This window comes from Centroberyx affinis, unplaced genomic scaffold, assembly GCF_046629955.1.
Source record: "Centroberyx affinis isolate AG114_WGS23_722 - 3 ecotype Tasmania unplaced genomic scaffold, CSIRO-AGI_Caff_v1 ptg004390l_1, whole genome shotgun sequence".
Classification (NCBI taxonomy): Eukaryota; Metazoa; Chordata; class Actinopteri; order Beryciformes; family Berycidae; genus Centroberyx; species Centroberyx affinis.
This window is the reverse complement of record NW_027282080.1, coordinates 64,662-82,972: the sequence shown is the minus strand read 5'-3', so window position 1 is coordinate 82,972 and position 18,311 is coordinate 64,662. Positions and strand designations below refer to the sequence as shown.

Below are 18,311 nucleotides of genomic sequence, written 5' to 3'. Positions count from 1 at the left end.
GGTGAGGTGGAAGGGTGTGGCCGAGTAAAAGAGAGAGAGAAGAAGAAGGAGTGATGAAAGGAGGGAAAGGGGGGGGCAAGGTGAAAGGGGCGTGGTCGGAGAGAGAGAGAGAGAGTGAGAGAGAGAGAGGAGCGAGAGATGAAGTGATGGAAAGATGAATGGAGAGGGAGGGGAGGGGAAGGGAGTTGGTGGGTGGGGAACGAACGAGTGGAAAAAAGGAGTCAGCTGATAGCTCCAGTTTCCATGGCAACGCTAGGCCTTTCCCACCCACCCACTCTCTCTCTTTCTCTGTCTCTCTCTCTCTCTCTCATCTCTCTCTTCCTCCCTCGCCCACTCCCTCACTCTCTTTCACACTTCATTTTCTTTTCTTTTTTTTCCTTTTTTTTCTCAAGGCTGTCTCTCTAATCACGTTACGGCCCTCCCTCCTCTTCCTCTCTGATCTTCCTCCTTTCTTTCCTTTCTTTTCATTTCCTCCCCTCCTCTCCTCTGCTCTCTCTTCCTCCTCTCCTCACCTCTCCTCCTTTCTCCTCTCCTTCTCCTCCTCTCTTTTTCTCTCATCTCCTCTCTTCTTCTCCTCTCCTCTCCTCCTTTCCTCTCCTATCCTCTCCTCTGCTCTCTCCTCCTCTCCTCTCCTATCCTCTCCTCCTTTCCTCTTCTCCTCCTCTTCTCCTCTCCTCCTCTCCTCCTTTCCTCTCCTATCCTCCTCTCCTCTGCTCTCTCCTCCTCTCCTCTCCTATCCTCTTCTCCTTTCCTCTCCTCCTCTCCTCTCCTCTTCTCATCCTCTCCTCCTCTCCTCTCCTTCTATCTTCCTCTCCTCTTCTCCTTTCCTCTCCTCCTCTCCTCTCCTATTTTCCTCTCCTCCTATCCTCTCCTCCTATCCTCTTCTCCTCTCCTCCTTTCCTCTCCTCTCTTCTCCTCTCCTTCTCTCCTCTCCTCTCTTCTTCTCTCCTCCTTTCCTCTCCTCCTCTCCTCTCCTCTCCTTTCCTCTCCTCTCCTCTCTTCTCCTCTCCTCCTTTCCTCCTCTCTTCTCCTCTCCTCCTCTCCTCTCCTCTCCTCTCCTCTCCTCTCCTCTCCTCTCCTCTCCTCTCCTCTCCTAACTGTATCATGTCCTTAAAATCCCCCCTATCCTAGTCAAATCCAGGAGTGTGTGTGTGTGTGTGTGTGTGTGTTACTGTAGTGGCCAAACCCAATACACACTAATGCAAATCTGAAGCGGGCTAAAGTGCAGTTTAGTGAGCGGATCACTTCAGTTTCAGTTTCCCAAACTCTCCTTGTTGATGTTGTGGTCAGATCACTGAAGAGAAAAACAGAATTGAATGTTGTTCTGGAAATCTAATTGATTCGTGTCTCTAATGTTGTTTCTTTGCCTTGTGATGAGGTGAGAGTTTATCCTCCTTTTTATTTCTCTCCCTCTTTTTATTGATCCGGTCAGAGATCAGCCTGCAGCTGAACTGTTTCCACCCAGAGCTGAACGCTCTCTCTCTCTCTCTCTGTCTCTCTCTGTCTCTCTCTCTCTCTCTCTCTCGCTCTCTCTCTCAGTCTCTCTCTCTCTCTCTGTCTCTCTCTCTCTCTCTCTCTGTCTGTCTCTCTGTCTCTCTCTGTCTCTCTCTCTGTCTCTCTCTCTCTCTCTCTCTGTCTCCCTCTCCCTCTCTGTCTCTCTCTCTCTCTCTCGCTCCCTCTCTCTCTCTGTCTCTCTCTCTCCCTCTCTCTCTCTCTCTGTCTCTCTCCCTCTCTCTCCCTCTCTCATTTAATTTCTTCTGTCTCTCTATCATTTCTCCTCGTTTCTCTTTCACTCTCTCTCTGTCTCTGTTGGCCTCTTTCTTCTCTCTTTCTCTCTCTCTCTCTCTCTGTACCAGTCTCTCTCTCCCTCCGTCCAGCCCTTCTCTCTCTCTCTCTCTCTCTCTCTCACTCCTTCTCCCCCCCCCCACCCCCCCTCTCAAGGTCCCACACAGCAGCCATTGTTCCCTGTTTTTCGAGCTGGATTGCAGCTGAGCCTGTGGAAGCGACCGGCTCCCGCTTCCACAAAGGAGGCTAAGAAAAGCGAGGCTTAATATCAGAAAGCCCGACTCCGGTTAACCCAACACATCGATCCGGGATTAAACGGCTCCACAAAGCCGACTCCCGCTTCCAGCCGACGCGATCGGTCTAATTCTCGAGCCTCGGGTTTGAACAATCAAGATAATTGCGCGTCCGCGGCTTTAAAAAAAAAAAGCTGCGATGTGGAGCGGCGGGTCACGTGGAGAGAGAGGTTCACAGCAGCAGATTGTACGACGGATGAAAAGTGTTCACAGTGCTGATGTCAGATCAGTCGTGGCGGCCATATTGTTGATGTCAGTGACAGTCAGGTGACAGCAAACCTTTGACATGACAAAATTTGTTTCCCATTAAAAAAAACCCCAACTTGGATCTCACACCAGAGAAGAAACAAAAACAAAATAATTTCAGTTCCTCAAACATTGCATTTGTGCCGCCTCAGCTTTTTTTTTTTTTTTGCAGTGTCACTGAACTAGGGTTACAAAATTATTTCCCTTGGGTTTCAGTGGAGAGTTTTAGTGTCCCATGATGGTCTAAATGCTGTTTCAGAGTTCCTTCTCCACCCTGTCGAGTAGGGCTGAACAATTAATCGAAATTTTATCGAAATCGCAATCTGGCCTCCTGCAACTTTCAAATCGCAGGAGGAGCAATATTTGTTAAAGGTGAAATGTGTCAAAATACCATTTTAAATGAAATATTGTGGTGCTGCAGAGATGTCCTGGCCTACACATACACACATATTCTACAGACTTAAGAAAACATCTTTGTTTGGTACAGATCCCCGCAAAAATCACATCATAATCATTTTAATACGTTTTTCAATGAAAATGAGAATAATGATGTAAAAATTATCATTCCCTCTAATATCGCAAATCATATCGCAATTGCAATATCAGTCAAAATAATCGCAATTAGATATTTTTTCAAAATCGTTCAGCCCTATTGTTGAGAAGAACATTTTGGGTGATACACTGAGTCCTTGGGATTTTTTGGTATGAAAACAGTCAAATAAATCTGCAGAATATCAGCACAAAGTATCAGTTATCGGCAACTCTGATCCAAATCTATCGGAATCAGGATCAGCCATCAAAAACCCATGTTGGTCGAACCTTAGTACACAGGATGCAAGGGTTAGACGGAAATACCAGTTTGCTCTATCTGATATATTGGCCCAGTATTGTCCTTTCAATAAAAATCATCTGTTTGCCAGTCAGTGTCGCCCACCGCTGATCTGATGGAGGTGAAGAAATGATTTTACTGCACAGCTTCAGGCTGTAAAACCTGATGAGCCGGCCTTAAAGAGCTGCTAACACACCTAAAGAGATTCATTCAGATTTTTAATGGAGAGTTTTAGTGTCCCATGATGGATGGTCCCATATTAGAATAAATTTAAAAGGATTTGGCATGAAAATATGGCATGAATATCGATTATCGGCAGCTTCAGTCGAGCAATAGCTGTATTGGTGTGACCTTCAAAAGGCGCATATACACTCACTGGCCAAAATATTCTCCATATTATTCGATATTAATATGATGAACAGTTAATTATGATTAATTGTCATGCTTATCAAAAAACAGAGCCATAATCTACACTGAACAAAAATATAAATGCAACACTTTTGTTTTTGCTCCCATTTTTCATGAGTTGAAATAAAAGATCTAAGACTTTTTCTATGCACAAAAAAGGCTTATTTCTCTCAAATTTTGTTCACAAATTTGTTTAAATACGTGTAGTAGTAGCAGTAGTTGTTCAGTATAAAAGTTGCCCATGAATTGAAAGTCACAAAACTGCGAAGATAATCAGTTTAAGAACAAGATGCAGGTTTTGCTTAACAAACATGTGAGAGCTCTTTATGTTTTTATGCAAAACTGCTGTTCCAATTATTTTGGCCAGTGAGTGAAGGTCGACCCGTCGTCTGAACGTCACGTTAGAAGGGTTTGGAAAGAAATGGTTCAATCCAAGTAAAATCTGCTTTTTCTAAACTTCTTATGCTCTCTCCCCCCTCCCTCCCCTCTTCCTCCCCTCTTCCTACCCTCTTCCCCCCCCCCCCCCCTCAGCAAGCGGAGGTCGGTGATGACTGCCCGCAGCCCACAGACCTGAAGGTGAAGACGGAGGCGGCGGCCTGCAAGGCGGAGCCGGCCGCCTCGCCGCCGCCGCCCGGCGCCGCCGAGGACCAGACGGAGCCGGTCGACCTGTCGCTCAACAAGCCCCGCCCCTCCTCGCTGCCGGCCGCCACGGCGACCGTCACGGCCAACCCGGCGCCCAGCGGGGCCGCGGCCCAGCCCAGCCTGCCCGCCACGCCTGTCACCACCACGGTACAATCACTAGGCTCCATGGTAAAACTACAAACACACACACACACTCTTTCACACACACACACACACACACACAAAATTGTTTTACTCAGGGTGTCAGTCTTTCAGTGGAGAGTTTTATGCCCATGATGGTGTAAATTGCTGATTCAGAGGCTTTTCCAGCCTGACAAGGAGAAAATTCTGGTTGAAACACTGAATCTTTGGAATTTTTTGGCATGAAAACGGTCAAATAAATCTACAGAATATCGGCACAAAATAACAACTATCAGAAGCTTCAATCTGAAAATATCGGTATCAGGATCCTCCATCAAAAACTCATGTTGGTCGAACCTTAGTACCAATACATCCATGCTTAGTACACAGGACACACTGTTCACGAGGAAAAATAAAAATAAAAATTTGCAGTTTAGTAATTTTGGTAATTGCAGTTGTCAACATAACAATTTCTGAATTTTTCAAGGTATGATGCTGTATTGATCGATTGATTTTTTTTTTTTTATGTTTCCAAAGTAATTATTCAGTAATGATTGCAAAACTTACTACATTAATTACTTGTTAGTACCAGAAATTACTGGCATTTAACCAAGATAATATGCATTATAATTACAAAATACTTACTCGTTGTTACCAGAAATTACTAGTTACTTTCTGATAATTTCTCTATAATTACACAGTAATTACCCTGTATTTGTCTACCGTAATGTAAAGTGCTGCCTCATAAAAAGTTAAAGGAACCTTTCAGATGGTATTTGGTGCAGAACATGTAATCACAACCCAAACATTATGACTGAATGTGTTTGATTTGTTGAACTGTCTTTTATCTGATTCATAGTGTTTGATTTATAATGTTTAGCGAGTCGAGACAAACTCTCTTAGAAGTGGAATTTCCAACTCCAGGACCTGAACTGGCGAACCATGCCGTTTGGTCGCCATGCCGACCGTTCCTCACCCCTCCCTCCTCCCTCCTCCCTCCTCCCTCCCCCCCCCCCCCCCCCTGCAGGTTCTCTCCCCCGGCTCCATCCTGGCCACGCAGGGTGCGGGCGGGCAGCAGATCCTCCATGTCATCCACACCATCCCGTCGGTGAACATGCCCAGCAAGGTGGGCCAGCTGCAGACCATCCCGGTGGTGGTGCAGTCGCTGCCGGTCGTCTACACCGCCATGCCCACCGACGGCGTCGCCACGGCAGCCATCACCGTGCCGCTCATAGGCAGCGACGGACGCTCAGAGGGGTCCGGTGAGTGAGATGCAGTACTCTGGATACTTCATGAACTACTGTTATTACAAGTACTACTACTACTGCTACTGCTGCTTTTACTACTACTGCTACTGCTGCTTTTACTACTACTACTACTTCTTCTACTTCTACTGCTACTACTACTACTACTACTTCTACTGCTACTACTACTGCTGCTTTTATTACTACTACTACTACTACTTCTTCTACTTCTACTGCTACTACTACTACTACTACTACCACTACTACTACTTCTACTGCTACTACTAGCCTACTACTACTACTACATCTACTGCTACTACTACTACTACTTCTACTGCTACTACTACTACTACTGCTACTACTACTACTACTGCTACTAACTACTACTACTACTACTACTACTTCTACTTCTTCTACTACTACTACTTCTACTGCTACTATTACTACTACTTCTTCTACTGCTACTACTACTACTACTACTACTACTACTACTACATCTACTGCTACTACTACTACTACTACTACTTCTTCTTCTACTGCTACTACCGCTACTGCTACAGCTACAGCTACAGCTACTGCTACTACTACCACTACTACTACTACTACTACTACTACTACTACTAACTACTACTACATCAAAATCTAGAAAGGTGTTTTAAGTCACAATGAAACAGCATTTATTTTGAGATCGTCTTGCTTCCTTAATGTGATGTATTTCCTGTTGAAACAGGATGTGGGGGCGGGACATAACACAGGGAGGGATCAATCAAAACACTAAACCAAGGGGAGATCAGCCAGGGAGAGAAAGGCAGTTTGATTGGTTGTGAGGGGCAGGATCATTCATTAAAATACACCATTTACCAGGAAGTAGAAGTAATGTCATTTTGAAAATAAATACAGGTAGATTATGACAAGGTGAAAAAGTCATTTTTCATTTTGCTGTGAGTTGAACTAATATCTGTCTCCAGATCTGATCTGCAGTCTTCTTCTCTTCTCTTCTCTTCTCTTCTCTTCTCTTCTCTTCTCTGCTCTTCTCCTCTTCTCCTCTTCTCTTCTCTTCTCTTCTCTTCTCTTCTCTTCTCTTCTCTTCTCTTCTCTTCTCTTCTCTTCTCTTCTCTTCTCTTCTCTTCTCTCCTCATTGTGTTTCTGGTCTCTCTCTCTCTCTCTCTCTCTCTCTCCCTCTCTCTCACACACACACACACACACACACACACTTACAAACACTATAATTTATGGGGAGCTCTCGGTCTCAGAGGAGTGTGTCTCCCAAGGGAGAGGGTGTGTGTGTGTGTCTGTGTGTGTGTGTGTGTGTGTATCTGTATGTGTGTGTGTGTGTGTGTGTGTGGTTAGTGGAGTTGCTGTCTGTCTGCCTGTCTATCTAGTTCACACACTTCTCCATGTGTGCCAGATGATTGAAATTCCCTATTAAACTGCTGGAAAGAAATTAAGGAGTTCATTGCATTTGTTGTAAAAAAAAAACTCCCTTAAATTCATCAGTCATCGTTTCAAAAACACGCGCTTCCATCCTCCAAAGCATCACTATTTTTTTTAAGTAAAAGGTCTCCAGATGGCTGATAACTGATAATCTGCTTTACTCCCATGCCAGGAATCATCTGATATGAGTCTGTCAGTTCTTTCAAATGGTAGAAATCTCTAGAGAAACTTTTGATAATCTGTTCTTTAACTTGTCCCCGGGTATTTAATTGGACAGGTTGTATTTAAAACATGGAGAACGTGTTTTGCTCTTCATATGTCCGGGCCTGTTCCAGCAGCAGGATTAATCCCTGCGTGTGAAACGAGTCTGTGAGAGAGGCGGGAAAAGTCTTTCTTCAAAACCCGCTGCTCTAAATCCACGGCTCGTTACATCATGTCGAGCCGTCGTTTACGAGCTCTCCGGGCCCTCCAGGAGAGCCGGGGCGAGTCGTGTTGAGCAACGGCGAACACAAAGCTGTGAGATGGTGTAATTCATCCCTGAGTAAACAGGAGCGGAGCTGGACGTTTGCTCAGGCCAAGCTGGCGAAACAAAACAGTCCTCCGCCTCTTTAACAAACTGCGGTGAAGTCGCTCAGTGAGGTCGCTTCCCTTCTCTTCGCTTCGCTCTGCGTTCTGATCCGAGCCGCCGCCTCGACTCAGGAGGCAGGCGAGGAAATCCTCCGGGAAAACTGAGATGGGGGGAATTTTAAGTCTTTTTGTCTGGGTTTTTCGCTTCACAACTGACACCAATCTCCAGAAATTCCCTCTAATACAAAAACAAATATATAGATATACAGTTCTGTGCAAAAGTCTTAGGCACATGTAAAAGAAAAAAAGTAAAGCGAAGATAAATAATTAAATGAAAAGTTTCTAAATATTAAAAAATTTACTATAAAGAGCAGTCTACTGACACACTAATGCAGAAAAAAATTAATAAACATCTAAGACGCAATTTATATAAAAACTCTTGGGTGTGACTTTTGCACAGTACTGTATATAGATAAAAATATTGGAACAGTGTATGAATATCTCAGAGTACTCAGAAATACAGTGCTGTGCAAAAGTCTTAGGCATATGTCAAAGAAATCCATAAAGTGAAGATGCTTTAAAAACTAATGAAATGAAAAGTTTCTGAATATCAAAAATTTACAATAAAAAGCAGTCTACTGACACTCTAATGCAGAAAACAAATAAACATCTAAGACTTCTAAGAAAGTTATATAAAAAATCTAGGGTGCCTAAGACTTTTGCACAGTACTATTATACTTTATAGATATATACAGATAAAAATATTGGAACAGTGTATGAATATATCAAAGTACTCAGAAATACAGTACTGTGCAAAAGTCTTAGGCACATGTAAAAAAAAAAAAACCCATAAAGCGAAGATGCTTTAAAAAAATAATGAAATGAAAATAGAAAAAGAATGTACTATAAAAAGCAGTCGACTGACACACTAATGCAGAAAACAAATAAACATCTATGACTTCTAAGAAATGTATATAAAAAATCTAGGGTGCCTAAGACTTTTGCACAGTACTGTATATAAATAAACAAATAAAATAATAAAACATTTACATTTATCGCATTTAGTCCATACAAGGCCAATTCTAAGGAAGGTTCAGTACAGTATTATTAAAATACTTTATAAAAGGTTGCCATATTGCATAAAACCTGCCTACATTCCCCCTCAGTGAGAATTTAATTTATACTAACTGAGGATGTTGTGTAACGCCTGTGGCTTTGTAACATCAGTCTGCAGTTGGCCGTGTTTTTACAAGTCCTGATCTTTGGGTTTTAATTTCAGAATTTTCCGTAAACAAAAAAGTTTCACGTTGTTGAGCAATTAACATCGTCGCTTGCTTCATCAGTCCTTTCCAGTGTAAACAAGGCGGAGACTGTGATACTGTTCCAGTGTTAAGGTTTGTAAGTTTGTATGTTGCAGTTAAAAGCAGTCACGGAGCGTCTCTCGTCCAATCACAATGCGTGGTGGGAAACAAATGTTGTATATATAATAATAATAATGCGTTACTCTATTGACCCGCACAGGGAAATTCTCTTTTCACTTGCCCCGGGGAGGTCAGAGGTCAGAGGTCAGGGACAAAATTAACTTATTGTAAGTCGCAAAAGTGGACAAAAGTATCTGTGAAATGACTTAATGTAATAATGTAATTAAATTCAGTGTCGTGATCAAGGATGAAACTTAAGCAGGTTTTTTTTTTGGTCCTGTCTTCCACAAATGGGGGGGGGGGGGTCGAGAGCAGAGGAGATGGGTCGTTTTGCCTTTTTGAAAGCGGAGGGCAGTGATGGTAGAGGTGGAGGGGGTGGGGGGGGTTAATTGTCCCAAGAGACAAAGGACACTTCTTCTTTTGGTGTGTGTAACCCCCCCCCCCCCTCTCCATCCCCCACCCTCACACCCATCCACCCCCACCCATCCCACAGCAAGCCACCACCCAAATTCCTCATGCCACCCCTTCACCTCCCCCCTTCCAGGCAGGGTGGACTTTGAACAGTATGGCCGCCACATTCCTTCACACACAGAGAGAGAGAGAGAGACAGAGAGAGAGAGAGAGAGAGAGTGAGAGTTGTGGTTTCATTATGTTTCCAAACCAAATGATTTATCGTGGCAACATGGTTCGAACGCATAAACTGGTGCTTTGTTCGGCTTTTGAAAGCTCGCATTTCTCATAGCGCTTTGGGGATATTGTCTCTGATAAGCAGCCGTGCCAGAGTCAAGTCAGAGTGGTGAGAGAGAGAGAGAGAGAGAGAGAGAGAGAGAGAGAGAGAGAGAGAGAGAGAATCTACCCATAGGCAAACTCAATCGGAGCGTTATCTGGCCCTTAAACAGAAACTACAACATCGGCAGATTGTCTGACCACAGAGTCTAATCGGAGAAACCTCGACCTCGTGTGATCAAACGGCGGCTCGGACGTCGTGGAAACGCGTTTTTTAAACTTCCAAACACCATCCTTCTCTCGCCAAAGATTACTCAAAACCCATCAAGAACTGGAAAGCAAGACCGCAGCCCAAAGAAAAACCCGCAGACAGGACCGCCTCTCCTCCTGCTGGGTCAGGACGGCCAGCGGAGGCTCACATCCAGTCGGCTCACTTGTCTTTCAGTCAACTGTCAATTCATTCACATTACTGTGAGTGAGTTCTGCAGAATCATTTTATATTCCTGTCTGTTCCTGATGTCTGACAGTGTTGAAATTAATTGAGAGAGAGAGAGAGAGAGAGAGAGAGAGAGAGAGAGAGAGAGAGAGAGAGATGAATGTATGAATGTGCATTCCCCAGAAAAGCTCTATTTTTAGTGGCTATTATTATATTTTGCTGATTTATTTTTTCTCACAAACACATGTTAAATAAACACCGAAAAATACTGACAGTGGAGAGTGGGGAGTCTGAATACACAGCCAACACACACACACACACACACACACACACACACACACACACACACACACTGATGCATGGGAGGGGATGGGATGTGCATTTTCTGAATTGTTGGTTAATTGATGATTAATATCTTGTTACATGCTGTGGCAATATTGATGGTTTTTAAACTGTGTGTGTGAGAGAGAGAGAGACAGAGAGAGAGAGAGACAGAGAGAGAGAGGGAGACATAGAGGGAGAGAGAGACAGAGAGAGAGAGGGAGACATAGAGAGAGAGGGAGACAGAGAGAGAGAGGGAGACAGAGAGAGAGACAGAGAGAGAGACAAAGAGAGAGAGAGAGAGAGAGACAGAGAGAGAGAGAGACAGAGAGAGAGAGAGGGAGACAGAGGGAGAGAGAGACAGAGAGAGAGAGGGAGACATAGAGAGAGAGGGAGACATAGAGAGAGAGGGAGACAGAGAGAGAGACAGAGAGAGAGACAAAGAGAGAGAGAGAGAGAGAGACAGAGAGAGAGAGAGGGAGACATAGAGGGAGAGAGAGACAGAGAGAGAGAGAGGGAGACATAGGGAGAGAGGGAGACAGAGAGAGAGACAGAGAGAGAGACGAGAGAGAGAGAGACAGAGCGAGAGAGAGAGAGAGAGAAAGAGAGACTGCCTCTGTCACTGTTAAACAAAAGAAACTGAAAATTGAAAGAAAGACAGAGTGGAATGAGACACTTGGGGTTCGGCCACAAACCCAATCCACCGACTCTGCAGCCTGGCCGACCACACCCAGCTGTAACACACACACACACACACACACACACACACACACACACACACACACACACACACACACACACACACACACACACACACACTTCTTGGAGCAGCTGAGTCTTTGTCTTGCTAAGTTCTTGGTACTTTGCTGTTAAGAAGTTATTAACCCCCTGCTGTTCTCTCCTCTGTCTGTTTCTGCCCCTCCTCCTCCAATTCTATTCTTCTCTCTCTTCTCTTTGTTCTGCTTCATCCATTTCCCTATTCCCTTCATTACCGATTTATCTCTTTTCTTCCCTCCATCCACCTCAATCTCTTTCCATATTCTTCCTTTTCACACCTCTATTTCTTCTCTCCTCTTACACCAATCTCACCTCTCTCCCTCCCTCCCTCTCTCTCCCTCCTTCTGTCTCCTCCATCCCTCCCTCCCCCCCTCCTCGTCTCTCCTGTCGTTCTTCCCTCCCTCCTTCCCGTCTCTCTCTCTCTCTCTCTCTGCAGTTCGTATCAAGCCGGGCTCGACGTCTCCGGTGGAGTACCAGAGCGACAGCGACGCCGAGAGCGGCACGGAGTCTGGCTCCGCCTCCTTCAGCGCCCAGGGCCTCGACGCCGGGTCAGTGCAGCTTCTACTCTGGTCCCTGGTGCACACACACACACACACACACACACACACACACACACACACACACACACACACACAGAGTAACAATAAGACATCGACAACAACATCAACAAGAAGCAAACGCCTGCAGTTTTGTGTAGGAGTTGTGTCTAAAATAGTTGTAGCGTAAAATAAATAATCATGTACACAAGATACAAGCCATGTTCAAATCCCTCCAGCTCAAATCTCTTTTTTTTAGCATATCCAGTACCAGTCAATGTTTTTTTTTCTGAATTTTGAACAGCAAAAAACTACGGAGCCCGGGAGAGGCCATCGGGAGAAAAATAATTTATGTCAAGGCCACGATGTACTGTAACGTGCGCACGATATGCAATTTGAGCTCTCGATTCCCTCTTTATGTGCACACAAATTTCCAAAACGTGCCCTCGAAATAGTGATATGGTGCTCTGGATATATAATACATGCGCTCCTCACAAGCTTATAAAGAGTCGGTGCACATATTGGTGATTATGTTTAAATGTGGCCTGTCCTGGGTGTGTTGCAGCCACCTGATTGTGTTTACATGGCCTGAAGGTTAAGTGGATAAATATGTTGCAATATTTGGGGGATTTGCCTATTCAGTGTAAACAGACAATGGATATTAGCAAACCAGTTTAGCCAAATCGAGGGAACGAATTGTATCTCGTGCGTACGTTACAGTAAATCGTGGACTATATCGTGGATATAACTTTTTTTCTCTCCCAATGGCCACCCCTGGGCTCCGTAAAAAAACATGAATGAATCAGATTTAAACTCCATTCGCAGGTGATATGAAACTGCGTTTTAAATTGCATCTCTGAAAACACAACTCGGTCTGACCTCTCAGATCGGATGTCCAAGTGTTTTTTTTTTTTTTTATCCCATCACTCCCCACGTCTCAGACGTTTTGACAAGACCAGTAGAGAGCAACACACATGGAGGAGAGTCAGGGAGAGAACAGCAGGGTCGGGACGAGCGAACACACGGCAGACTCCTCCTTCATGTCGACTATAAACTGCCATATCATCAAAAAAAAAACAGTCAGACAAACTTCCAGCTGTTGTTTGTCCAGAGGGTTTCGGTGATGTGTCCTGAGAGACGGGTCGAGAGACAGTTTTTCGGACTTTCATTGAAGGAACCTGAAGTGTGCACGACATTTATCGGTAGTTTGTCAGTTTCCTGCGAGTCGACAGACGGCAGTGAAGGTCCAGATGTGACGGCGGCTCCTGGAGAAAATGTGACTCGCATGCCAGCAGGCGGAGCTGGAAATCGCCAGAAACGCTTCCAGATTTGTATTTTAGGCCAGAAACGCATCATTTCACATTGTATTCGAATGTGTCTCAGCCAATCAGAACGAAGGACCGTCACTGTTCATTTTAATAATCAAACTAAAACATAAAACTATTGATTTATAACAAAGATTCCTGCCTGTCGCCTCTTTAAAGGTGCCACATGTCGCATTTTAACATCAAGTAGCAACTTCTTCTTTGCGATAGGAGGCAGAAGGGTTCATGGGAAATGTAGTCTTTGTGTGGATCTCCTCCATGGCCTGCAGCCTCAGAACTAATTACATTACTGCAGCGCTGCTGCCGTGCCTGGACACTTATATAACCTTATATAACCCTCTACAGCAACACACAGGAGACAGACCCTGTGTGTGTGTGTGTGTGTGTGTGTGTGTGTGTGTGAGAGAAAGAGAAAGAGAGAGAGTGAGTTAGTGTGTGTGGGAGGCAGGCAAGTGTCTGCCTGTGAGTAAATGTCTGAAAAGAAGAGAGAAAGAAGAATTGAATCGAAAGAGTGTGTGTTGGTGTGTGAGAGAAAACGAGGGAGTGTGTGTCTGTGTTTTGTTTGTGTGTGTGTCTATGTTTGCATGCATGTATGCTTTTGCATCGGCACATGTGTGTGTGTATGTGTGTGTGTGTTTTCTTGTATTTCTATACTTATCTGTACTCATCTTTCTTTCCTTGTGAGGACGTTCGGTCCTCACAAGGATAGAAAGATGAGAAAAATCCTCCAGAGTGAGACAGTTTGCTACTCCTCCCTTGTTTAAAGTGATAGTTAGGGTTGGGATTAGGTTTAGGTTATGGAGTTAATGTAGTTAATGAAGGTCCTCACAAGTACAGTAATACAAATGTGTGTGTGTGTGTGTGTGTGTCCGACGTGTTTGTTAGTAAATCAGGATGGAGCTGCTGCCACACCCAGCGGGTGAGGCCACCTCACTCCAACTGAAATTCAGGGTGTGGACTGTGACGGTTAGCTTAGCACTAATAACTGTGTGTGTGTGTGTGTGTGTGTGTGTGTGTGTGTGTGAGTGGGAGAGAGTGTGCATATGTGAGAGAAAGAGTGTGTGTGAGAGAGAGAGAGAGAGACTCTGAGAGAAACAGGGTGAGTTAGTGTTAGTAGTTGTGTGTATTTTTGTGTGTGAGAATAGAGATTGTGTGTGTGTGTGTGTGTGTGTGTGTGTGTGTGCGTGCGTGCGTGCGTCTGTGTGTGTGTGTGTGTGTGTTGCTGGGCAGGGCGGTCCTGGGGTGTAAACAAGGTTACATAATGCAGTTTGCCGTCACACCTCCTTATAAATGGCTAGAGAGAAAGAGAGAGAGAGAGAGAGAAGGTGGGAGAGAGAGGTAGAGGGAGAAACAGTGAGAGGGTTGAGTTTATTTTATTCTATTTTTCTCTTTTTTTCTGCTGAGAGAGGGGGGGGGGAGGGGGAGAGTGTGAAAGGAAGGGTGGAGAGATGTGAGGGAGACATGGAGTGGCAGGAGAGAGAGAACGAGAGAGAGAGAGAGACAAGCACACAGAGGAGAGAGACACCAGCAGTGAACTGTAAGTCGTCCCTGTGGCGCCCCCTGCTGGCCCTGCAGCAGAACGTCCCGTCAGACATGAACCTCCTTCACTCAGCTGGCATTCACAAAACAAGCAGAGTCTCATTAAAGCAGGGAAACATGATAACAAACGCTAATTTCTGATGAGAATTTGAAAATGTAAACACTGATCAATCAATCAATCAATCAATTTAAGTGCAGAATCACCATGAAGCATGGTCCCAATACACTTTACAATTAAAAGAATACATAGGACAAAACATACAGCAAGCAAATAAAATAGTTAAAATAAAACCACCACATTGAAAACATCAAAGTTAAAAGGATGTTTGAATATTAAAATAAAACAACCACATTAAAAACATCAAAGTCAAAAGGGTGTTTGAATATAAATAATAAAAATTAAAATAAAACAACCACATTAAAAACATCAACATTAAAAGGATGTTTGAAGAGGTGATGGACCCGGCTAAGTTGTAATCCTAGGGCAGGCTGTAATGAAGCGAATAAAGGGTTCAGGTTTTCAGTCTTGATTTAATGATTTTTGCTGATTTGTTGATTTTTTGTTAGCTGAGGGAAACGACCAGGAGACCAGCACATATATGGCTCAGATAAGTAAGGTGGTGCAAGTCCATGAAAGGCCTTATAAGTTAAAAGAAGAACCTTAAAATCAGAACCAGAATGGGAGTTATATGATCAAATTTTTTAGTCTTTGTCAAGATTGTAGCTGCAGCATTCTGAACAAGCTGAAGACTTCTAGTAGCACAACGAGGAAGACCAGAGAGAAGGGCATTACATGAATCAAGTCTGGAAGATACAAATGCATGGATTACAGTCTCAGCATCACGCAATGACAGAATAGGTCGGATTTTAGCAATATTACAAAGATGAAAAAAAGCTGTCTTGGTAATAGCCTTGATATGAGACTGATTCCTACCTAAAAGTGGAGGTTCATTTTGAAAGCAGAGATATTTCAGTTCTACAGTATTAAAAAAACTGAATTCATTTGATCCGGACCAGTCACTCCTCCTGTGGGCGTCCATCCATTTTGTTTCCTCATTTCTCACTTCATTCCCCCGCTGACTTCTCCTTCTCCTGATTTCAAACCTTTATTGTCCGTTTTGTGTTAAATTTCGGCTGCTGAGTTTGACTTAGTTTCACATTTTGCTGCTTTCCATAGAATCTGGTAATTGTATTTAAAATTGGAATAAAAAGCATCCTACCATTTGGACCTGCATACACATTGAATGCCTGTTTATTCACACCAATATCATTTTCAGTTAATTTCCCCCACAAATATATACAGTATATATATAATATCAAGGATCTAGTTGGTAAAAATGGCATCATATGGTCTCAAGTTACCTAAGAACCTTTAAAAACATAATTTATCTTATCTTATTGCGGTCAATCATTTTGTACGAGTAGGTGTCTTTTTTTTTTTTTCTTCCAAATGTCAGACATCTCATTTCCAGTTCTGTTCATTCATGACTCCATGTCATGACTCCACTTCATAATTATACACAGCATGTAAAAATACCAGAGGTTGTTTTCAGGTTGATCCGCTCTTGTTTAATCTTGTGTGTGTGGAGCGGCCCGGGGCGGCAGGTGGTGGAGTGGAAGACTCAGATCTGAAGTGTTGTGTGTCCAAATATTAATAAAGAGAACTGCAGCGCCCTCCATAGGTGTCAGGGTAAAGACGTCAAATTGGTGTTTTCCTGTTGTATACAAAAGAAATCGAAATTCTGATCAAATACATGACTGTTGCTCTCAGTTCAGACCGTCACATTTTATTTCTAGCTTTATTTCTGTAGTCATAAGTAATCATTCTTCAACAAAAGTATATTTTTTGTTAAAGCAAAATTGAAATAGATGTGGAAAAAGTCAGTGTTTTGTTGCAAATCTCTTGCTTTGTGACTGTATCAAGCGTCTGTCCCGGTTCAGCTGCTGATCTGAAGGCTCACTGTGCATCTTAAAGCCTTCAGTGCAGCTTGTTTACATTTTATTATTTCTGAGGATTCACACATGGAGCAGCTCACACTGAGGAGTGACCCGCTGTACTAAGAAGCATTTAGTTCCAGTGTTTTTGTTTCTAATAAAGTCCGATAATATGCATGTGGTGTGTTTTAGATCAGTGTCTCTCTGCTCAGTGAGCTGCTGCCCAAAAGGTCAGGTGGCATTTTGCATAATTTGTTTCGAGCTGTGTGAATTATTTATTTTCCAATTCCCGATTTTTGTGGTCAAAAGAGTAAATCGGGCATGGCAAACTGTGTACAATTACAGGAAATGCGTTTTGAAAGACATACATTTTCAAAAAAGTTTTTCCCCATAAAATAGCAAGTCATCTTAAATGATAAAGTGTGTGTGTTTTGTGTTGGAGATTGGTAAAATCTACAGAAAACATGATACAGAAATAATGTGCTACTTTCCCTGTTTACATAGAAAGTAAAGGTGGTGGCTGATGGGAGACTGTGTGCAACTAAAAATCACTGCGCAGCGGATGAATACGTGGTTGCTCACCTGAAATAGTTCCAAAAATAAACCTACAGCTATATTAAGTTAATGCTTTTTATTTTTTTAAATATATGAATCTACAGGACATATAATAAAAACCACTAACAACACTATTACTAACAGGTCAGTCTTCTTATTTTAGATGATGCTAATCAGTGTTTTGATGATAGTTATTGAGTGAGGGGAGAGCGTCACTCAAACCTGTTCTTTCTTCTCTCTCTCCCTCTCTCTCTCCCTCTCTCTCTCTCTCTCTCTCTCTCTCTCCCTCGCTCCCTCTCTCTCTCTCTCCCTCTCTCTCCCTCAGGTCGGTTATTGACTTGGAGCCCGTTGATCCCGACTCGCCGGACATCAAGAGGAGGCGGATCCACATGTGCGACTATGAAGGCTGTAAAAAGGTTTACACCAAGAGCTCCCACCTCAAAGCCCACAGGAGGATACACACAGGTGAGACCAGAGCACACACACACACACACACACACACACACACACACACACACACACACTTGCTTTCTGCAGAGACAGCCACTGCAGTTTAAAGGAGCAGTTTAAAGGAGTTCACCCCAAAATTAAGATTCAGTCATTATCTGCTCAGTCGAAGTGGAAGAAGACAAAAGAGAAGACAAATCATTCATGCATTTGTCCATTCATGTGTCCACCGATATCCCTTCCTCCCTTCCTTCCTTACCTTCCTAACTGGTGTCCTCGCCTCCTCCCTCCTTGCAGGGGAGAAACCCTACCACTGTACCTGGGAGGGCTGCACCTGGCGCTTCGCCCGGTCCGACGAGCTGACCCGACACTTCCGCAAGCACACGGGGATCAAGCCTTTCCGCTGCACCGAGTGCGACCGCTCCTTCTCCCGGTCCGACCACCTGTCCCTGCACCGCCGCCGCCACGTCATGATGTGAACTCTGACCCCCCCCCCGCCCCCCTCACCTCCCCTCCACCCCCACCCCCCCAAACCCCACCCGAACCCAAACCACCCGCCACAACCCCTTGACCTCTCAAACTCCCTCACAGCACATCTTGTACCAGTGGCCCCGCCCACAACGCCCACCCACCTCTGCTGCTTCCTGCCCCCCCTCCCCCCCTCAAAGCCACCCCCCCAGCCCCGCCCCTCCCTCGGGATTTTAAGTCCCAGCAGCAGATAGAAA

General features: G+C 44.1%; 1 protein-coding gene across 1 annotated transcript in view; it reads left to right on the top strand.

Annotated features, from left to right (window-relative positions):
* The window catches only part of klf8 (Kruppel like factor 8), a gene marked incomplete at its 5' end in the record, with an annotated part of 39,718 nt that extends 21,653 nt beyond the window's left edge, over positions 1-18,065 (top strand). Inside the window, 5 exons of the mRNA XM_071543869.1 lie at positions 4,093-4,371; positions 5,351-5,585; positions 11,686-11,797; positions 17,465-17,604; positions 17,884-18,065. Coding sequence (XP_071399970.1) covers positions 4,093-4,371; positions 5,351-5,585; positions 11,686-11,797; positions 17,465-17,604; positions 17,884-18,065 — 948 coding nt within the window. The remainder of the gene's footprint in view (positions 1-4,092; positions 4,372-5,350; positions 5,586-11,685; positions 11,798-17,464; positions 17,605-17,883) is intronic.
* Positions 18,066-18,311: the final 246 nt, after the last annotated feature.